This window comes from Serinus canaria, chromosome 8 (genome assembly GCF_022539315.1).
Source record: "Serinus canaria isolate serCan28SL12 chromosome 8, serCan2020, whole genome shotgun sequence".
NCBI classification, from domain to species: domain Eukaryota; kingdom Metazoa; phylum Chordata; class Aves; order Passeriformes; family Fringillidae; genus Serinus; species Serinus canaria.
In genome coordinates this window covers 26,925,672-26,934,046 of record NC_066322.1, presented here as the reverse complement: position 1 = coordinate 26,934,046, position 8,375 = coordinate 26,925,672, and the positions used below count along the sequence as shown (strand labels likewise).

The following is an 8,375-nucleotide window of genomic DNA, read 5'->3' as shown; positions in this document are numbered from 1 at the left end:
CCACTCCTTTTACCATGAGAGGGAATGGTCCTCCTGAGGAATCCCTGCCCTGCACATGCCATGATCACCATTTCCATCTGCAGACTTCTAGGCAGGCTTTCCTGTGTTTTAAACCAGGAGCAGCACTACTCCCTTACAGAATCTTATAGCAGTATTCCTTTTAGGAATTGCAACCTGTAACTGATAAGCTTAAAACAGCAAGTTAAACAAGCAATTTAAGTCACTTCTGTTCCAAATGACTCTTTTATTAGTAAAAATGCCTTGGGAAGAAAATGGAAGAAATAACAAATCTACTCAGGTCTTAGCAGAGATTAAAGCTTTTATCAAATGAGAAAACTTTGACTCAGCTGTCAATCCTCCAAAGTGGACCCAGATTTAGCATGACTGTGTGTTCAAGGCAATGGTTTTCTTTTTCCCACTTTTTTAAACAGCACAAAATTAATTTTAGAGGGAGTGCACCGGTGGGAATTCGCTATTCCTATGGAGAATTAAAAAAGGCTTGAGGACATTCCTTATGTCACCAATAAGAACTGGTATCACATGAAACCAGGTCACAACACATGCTTTAACTACAGCAGGTCACACAGTAAAGAGCATTTCTTTCTAAATAGAAAAGAATTATATATTTCACTTCAAACTATCAAGTCAAGCCCAAAGGCTGTTCTAATGCAAAAGTTAGACAAGAAGCTGCAACTTATTGGGGAAAACATCTATAACTGAATAAAACTTAAAAACTGTTTCCCAATATTTGGCTTGGGATTTTTACAACCAGCAAGAAAACAATTTGATGCTGGCTTCATGTTTCAAAAAACATGGCATACAGGTAAAAAGCATCAGCATAAGAAGCATTTCAGAACTATATATCAAGTGTCTATATTGTCCATGTACACAAGATGGGAAAGCTCCATGGCTCATCACATTATATAATGCTCAGCTTCCTTTTTATGCCTTAGTGTTTGGCACAAACACTACAGGGCATTAAAATCTGGTCCCACCACAGTGAAATATTTTTTTCTGTCTCTGTAGCAAGCATGTAAAATTCAACCAATTAATCCTGGAAAAGTTAACAGCCCAGCAGAGTAAAGGAAATACCAAAATTCAGGAACAGAAATTGAAGTTTAATGGGCCTTAATGACCACAACAGCTCATCTTGAATTCAGGTATAAGAGCAACTTATTATCTGCAAAAATACAAAGAATTGGATACACAGGGCCTTAATTTTGTGTGATTACCAACATCTCATGAAACAAAAGCTACATTAAAAACAGCACACTTATCATTTTAATACCTGTTTAGTTTAAGTAGCACTAAATAAGCTTGACAACAAAACCAACACATATTAAATGCATTTATCTAGTTTTCAGATACATAGAATTATGATTTACTAATAATTATTCCAGAAGGCTGAGTCAGTTATAACAGCCTAGTTACTCTTGTCACATTGGTGCATATTAAATGCAGCAATATCTCCATATTTTACCATGTTCCAAACTCTAAGATCTATATTTACCTCTCTCAGAGGCTTGTGATTTATAGCTTCTCATAAATTAAAGGCCATCACTACTAGAACAGTCAAGTGTTTAGGATTTAGGAGGGCTAGCAGGCATAACAAAGGAAGTACTTCTCCAGAAGCCATTGTACAACACGTGGCAAAACAGTTTCCTAGAAAACTGATACTGGATGTAAAACCTGCAGTGTTTGTGAGCTTTAAGAGGTATTTTCTTTTTGAGGTTCTGTCCTGCCACATACAGAGTATTCAGAACCACCTTGGGTTGCAGATTCTCCACTGAAGTACTCAGAGTTTCCTGAAAGCTTAAAAGATGGTGGTTAGCTTGTGTAATTCCTGGAGAAAAAGGCTACTTACCTAAGTAGGGAATACAAGGAGTCATCTTCAAGCTGCTGATATAGTCTCTGAGCCTTTTGTAATTATCTTCTTTACTCATAACATATTCCAGCTTGTCAAAGGTGGCTTTATCCTTCCGACTCAGTAACTGGGCAAAGGATAAAGAAGGCAAAACCAGATGAGTTAAAGTCTGATCATTATGATTTCCTCTTCCCCACTGTTGTTGCTATAATTGGTGAGCTGTGTTTTTCTGTTTTGGTTTTTTTTTTTAAACTCAACTGCTTCAAAATTGCATCATTTACTCCTTAAAGAGGAGCACTTTGAAAGTTTACAAAAAAGCAACAATTCTGGGTGTTAAATTTAAAAATACTTCTAAAAATTAAGCAGGTAAAAATGCTGGTGTCCTTCTGAAACAATGTAAGTTACCAAAAAACAAATGTAGCTAACACACCTCAAACTTTGTGGGCAGTCCACTTCAGCAGTATTCATACCAGTAACACTTTCACTCTGATTATCCATAAGTGTGCTGGCTTGGAATGGGGTGGAGTCAATTCTCTTCACAGTGGCTAGTATGGGCTGTATCTTGCATTTGAGTAAGGATTTTATCTATGGTTTTTTTACAGAAAGCTCAAGGAGTTGTATTTGTCTGCCAACTGGCAATTTTACTGGGTCTTAATATCACAGAACAGAAAACTTAAAAGTCATGGCTCTCCTTCATTATCCATTCCTCCTGCCTCCAATCTCTTCCTTTGACAGAATTACCAGCAACCAGGCTCTCTTTGTAAGCTGAGGAAAGTAAGTCAAGATATTTTCCAAACATCTTGCTGAACTGCTGCTGCAAAACTGCCTCAAAGTTTTCACTTGAACTCAGAGTCAGAATTTAACAAAGGGTGTAAGATGTTCCCACCAAAAATTTTGGCAGGAGATTCAGTGTTCCAAGTCCCAGTCACAATTTTTCCCCTACAATGCAATGACAAGGGCCAGACCACTGAATTTCTACACCTATTCCCTTTTCACTTCAGTTACAGATCAACCTAGGTGAGCCTGACAGAAGTGAAGTCTCCCTTCTATAAATTCACTGTTGAAATAATTTATTTTTACTTCCATTACCTATATTCAACTCTTTATGAGGGCAGACAAACTGAACACTGGATCTCAGAAGAAAGCCACTAGTTGAAAGTGAATTGTCTCCCCAGACATACTCATCATTGACATTCCAGCAATTAGTTTGCATCTTTAATTTAGGTTTGGTTCCAATACTCAAATGAGAACTGGAGACTCTTCCAGGAGAAGGAAGACTGACATGACTCCAACCACCCAAATGTGACATTTTACTTGTGAAGTTCATCTTAAAGCTGGTCCCAGTTTTATCAGCCTGGATTACCTTGCTTCTAATATCCTAAAACATTCTGCCATCATTTAATGCCTGAAAGGTTTTTGTAGTTTTGCAGACTGAAAGGTGAGACAAGACTAACATATAACAATTTTCAAACTCGAAATGAACTGTTTTCTCCTCAAACCATGCTGATTTGCACACTCAAGTCTGATGTATCTTTTCAAGTTCTTTGGATCATCTCATAACAAGCTGATCCTGCATGACTTCCATGGTGCTCCTAGGCCAATCCATGCCATGCCTCCACCTCCTGCACTCAAGGAGAAAAGTCCAGAGAAGCCAAGAACATTGTAACTGTTTCTGTGAGGGCCAAGTAAGGACCCATTTTTTAGTCCTTCAGTTTTGCAGCTCCTTCTTTTTTAAATAATGTTTCTTCTTCTGTCTCTGGGATGAAAAGAACAGTAAAGAGCTGTACATATGCAGAGACAATAAAAGCTGAGGCTGAGAGTTTATAGCAGCAGGGAAGGATTTGGAGCCTTCTAAATTGCTCTTGGCTTTCTAGCTGTAGTGTGCCAGCACTGAATACAACCTTTTTGAAATGCCAGCAAGAAGAGATGAGGTCTCAGGATGCTGGCTCACCCCACTTCACATATTTAATGATTATTTGCTTTATTGCCCAAACCCTCACTGGTCATCTAGAATTCCTTTGCATTAAATGGAGGGAAGCTGAATATTCTATTCTGTGAACTTTCTTGGCAAGGCTCACAATTCTTCTCAAGTTTTGAATGGGGCAAATAACACATTAAAAGTAGCACTTACTATTCTCCAGAGTTCAGTGTGTGCAAGCAATGAGCGAGACAAATTTCAGACAAATGCAGACATACCGTCAGAAGACATGAATTTCATCTTTTTTAGGGACATTAGATTACCAAGCAAGTATTTAATGGCTCCTTTAAACTCTAGATTCCAACCATTTAAGGTGGATTTTTTTTTTTTTTTTTTTTTAGGGAATGAATATACTAGCAGCTATTTTCCTGACTTTGTAAATCGAGTTGATTGAAGGTTGCTACAAACCATCCCAGAAATGGAAAAGAAATTCTTCCTTGTTGAAGGTTTTGGAGGGCTCCTGTGCAACTTATCCAACTGCTTTTGTGATTCAAATAAAGGCTTGGTGTGCCTTTCCTTGCTTTCAATACAGAAAGCCAAAGGCTTAGAATTATCTTTGGGAATTTACAAGCTGAACTTCAAGAGAAGGACAACTAAATCAGTTTGCAGTGCACATTGCTGGGAGCTATCCTGCAGCTTGCATTTACAAAGGCTCTTGTATGATGATGAAGAGCACAGACCCACTTGGGATTGTGTGAGGAATCAAACACCTGCAGAAATGTGGGAGAAGTTACCTGGAATTTCAGAGGTTGGAAGAGGGATGAGCTTTAATGACTGATACATGTGTCAAGAGCACACAAATAAACCTTGTATGTGCATACTAGTGCATAACCAAGCATCAAAAGAGACTGGGGACTCCCAGTTCTGAATGGCATTACCATGGTAGTAATTAATGTGGTTGTTATTAATATATGGTAAAAGTTACATTTAATTTGAGCTGTGCACAAAAAGAGATTTAAAAATCGACTCAGCCTCATAGTTACATAAAACTGTTGAGGCAACAATTCCAAATATAAAAACTGAAACCCAGAAGTTCCCCTCAAGATAATTTTGAAGTGTTAATTTCACTAAAATTTCCTCAGAGAGATTTTTGGTATTTGGAAGCAATGTCTGACTTAATTGTGCATTTGCAAAATGTGACCAGAATTTTAGAGGAGTATCTTGGCAGAAGTGAATTATATTAAATTTTGGGAATATTTACCAACTGAATGACATTTTCATGCAGTTATCAGACAAATAAACTTTTTGCAACATCCAAGGATGCACTGATGTGTGTTCAGGGAAAGCTTTCAGCTTTTTTTAGTGATATGTATTCTGTGCACAGGAGGATCTCAATCACTTCATTTTTTCTGTCACACTGAATGTCACATTTATCTGAAACAGCTGAAAAACTACACAATATATGGCTGAATAAAGACTGTTTTCTAAGCGCTAAAGCATCAATGAGCAAAAGTAATTCCTAATATTCTTCATATCAAGGATACAATGATAAACAATATTAATGCCAGTCAAAAACCAGATGACAAATAAAAATGATGCCAAAGAATACTGTCCTCTCACAACTGTACAAAGGCAGAATTACAAATACACTGTGTAATGGAGTTCTAAGTAAGAAATGATAATGAAAAGTGCTAGAGCTAGTTATCAGTCAGAGAAACAACAAATCTCTTTATGGAAACTGAATCAAGAGTTTCTGAACATCTGCTCTCCATAGCAAAAAAGAAAAAAATAATTCCAACAGTATAAACTCCTAAATGATTAAAGTATGACCCACTTTGGCATTCAGAATTTTCCAGCAACTAAATACAAAATAGCTTCTGGCCAAATGAGAAGCCTCTGCATTTAGCAGAATCTGCAGGGAACTATTTTTGAGAGGAAAATATTTCTACAGCAGAACGGAAAAAAAAATTTAAGAGGAAACCATAGATTTCAGAGGAACTAGAAGCATTATGTACACAGCAGAACAAAGTTAAAGCTCTCTGTAGTAACTGCTGCATCCTTGAAAAGAAGCTTCAGGATGTTGTATTTACCTGAGAACAAGTGAACCCCTCTCCCCTGTCCTGCTGCTCCTCACTTACCGCCCACGTCTTGGTCAGCCTGAAGATGGGAGCACTCTGGAGGCCTGACACCACTGCCATGAGGGCATGGAGGTTATTCAGCTCATACAGCTTCTGAGGACAAAAAAAAAGAGAAAAAAAACAACAATAAACAACATTCCAAGTGCTGTTAATAGTGAATACAGAAGAAATAACAATATAAAGATGGAGAAATCTCACATGGTCTAAAATGAAGTGCTACAGTGAACTGCTGTGCACACAGACCACTTTTATGGCACCTCCTAATTTTTCATTACTGCATCTCTATGGTTTTGGATTAGACTAACTAGCTGTTTCATAGCCCATAGAGAACCCTTAAAAACATCTATACAGACTAACATCTTGGGGAATACATTAGAAGTGCCAGATATTTTCTGACATTCAAACCTAACAAATTCCTTTCATAGCATTCAACAGTATTTTAAAACAACACACCAGAAAGGACAACCCAGTGGTGAATGATGTAATCATGTCAGTACCTAGAGTTTATGCAATGACCAAGGCTACATCAAAGCACCCAAAAAATATCTTAGCAGGATGAAATCAAGGAGGTAAATTTCAAAAGCCACATCCCTAGAGCACTCCTCTCACTGAAAGGCCATTTCTGGGGTATGACTAGTGGGGAAAGCAACAACCCAAATAAAATTGAACAGCAAAACTGTTAGGGTAAAAGAATTCCCTTAAAAACTCTGTACAAAACATTGTGTTTAAGTGCATTTTCTCACACATTTGGAATTTCCTTGCCTTTTCTTTTTCCTTTCCCTCTGTCTCCAAAACTATCCACTGCCTTGGCCAAGTAACTACAGGTACTACTGTCATGAAAGCTTAAAAACAGTCTGGAGGAAAATGTTCTTCCTGAAGCTCTCCTGCAACATCAACTGTTCTGATAGCTGTGAGCTCCCAGAGTTCCAACCTACACTCAATTTTGGTGCAGTGACCCCAAACTGAGGACCCTAACAGAGAGACTTTGTTAAGGAGAAATGATAATCAATCACAGTATTGCAAATCTTGTTTAATCCATTTGGAATATTCACCAAGGTAGGTTAGGATTCCAGCAAGAAAAAATAAGGAACCCTTCCTATTCAAAAAACGGTGGAAATCCCTTTTTCCTACTTGAAACTCAGCTTACTTCTTGCTTAGGAAGCCTTTCATGAGGCAAAAGGACAAAAAATCGATACCAATGGAATACTGACTAAATGCTGAACATCAAAGGAGAGCCTCTGTTTGGAGGGATGAAAGCCAAAACCCAAGGATGGTTTTCTGGCTAACAGTTTTGGAACGGGCAAATGATTCTCTCTCCACTTAACACACTGCCAGGAAACTTACAGCCTTTTATGGAACAAAGTCCTCACAAGTATTAGTCAGAAATGCCACTTTTAATGGCACCCCAGTAGCATTTCAACTCTGGGTGCTCAGACCCCCATGATTCCAGCATGTCCTGCTGACAGTGGAAGTTTGTGGCCCACACCTTGTGAAGTGCTTCCCTCTCCTCATCCTCTTTTGGGAGGATTGTTCAGTAACCAGTGTAAAGGGCAATCAGTATTTGGTGGGGTGAGGTGGAAGGGGTTGGATGTTTGTCATTCACCACAGTCCTGCTGAAGTTTGTCCCTCCACTTACACAAGAACCCTTCTTCCTCACATACACATCCCAAGCAAGGTAATAAAGCTCACTGTCCCAAAGGACAGTGGAGATGATCAGAGATGAAAAGAAGGGCTTTCCCAGGTGCTGCCAGCAGTGAAACAGGAGTCATCACCACCCAGGACAGCCTGGGAGCTTCAGGGGAACTGTCAGGTCTAATTACTTCATGCATTAAGCAGTGTAGGTGAGATACCATTTACGATATACAATAGGTTGCCAGCACAAGGAATTCACTGTGGAGTGGATTTACAGCTCCTCTAAAGGTAATTAGTGTGACCCCTGGCATCAAGCTGCTTTGATAATAGCTCTGGATAACAGAGACTCCTTCCAACAGCCCCCACTGCAGTAACTTCACGTCAGCAGCCATAGGCAAGCAAAGCCAAGGTAACAAGCACAGAAATAAATGAACTGATATAAAAACACCCCATACAGAGCAGCTTGCTTTTTGTAACTGTGATTTTTACAGCTGACAGGTAAGCAAAGCTCAATTATCTGATTTTAAGAGGACATAACTGCCTCCAAGCCAGCAGCAGTCCATCAGACACTGCAGCCTGCAGTGCACTGGTGAGGTCAGGCATGCTCAGGGTGCTGTGCCCAAAGCTGAGCCTGCAAAACCCAGCACTGCCCAGTCCCATCCCAGTATGAACCAGACTGAGCCCACATCTGGCTCCCACATCTGTTCTGCACTATGGCCACACAGAGCTGGACCTCCCCCTCCTATGCAGGGACATGGATCATGAAGCCAATTCTTTTATGTTTGTATTTAAATCAAAACCACAAGCACTGACTTTTAAAAAT

The 8,375-nt window shown here is 39.1% G+C and overlaps 1 protein-coding gene across 4 annotated transcripts in view; it reads right to left on the bottom strand.

The window, feature by feature from the left end:
* Positions 1 to 8,375, bottom strand: part of RALGPS2 (Ral GEF with PH domain and SH3 binding motif 2) — a 115,012-nt gene that overhangs the window by 59,772 nt on the left and 46,865 nt on the right. For all 4 annotated transcript variants that reach the window (XM_009088408.4, XM_050977233.1, XM_018911984.3 and 1 more), the window contains exons 7-8: positions 5,921 to 6,013; positions 1,865 to 1,991 (exon numbers count right to left, since the gene is read on the bottom strand). In XM_009088408.4, the coding sequence (XP_009086656.1) occupies positions 1,865 to 1,991; positions 5,921 to 6,013 (220 nt within the window). The remainder of the gene's footprint in view (positions 1 to 1,864; positions 1,992 to 5,920; positions 6,014 to 8,375) is intronic.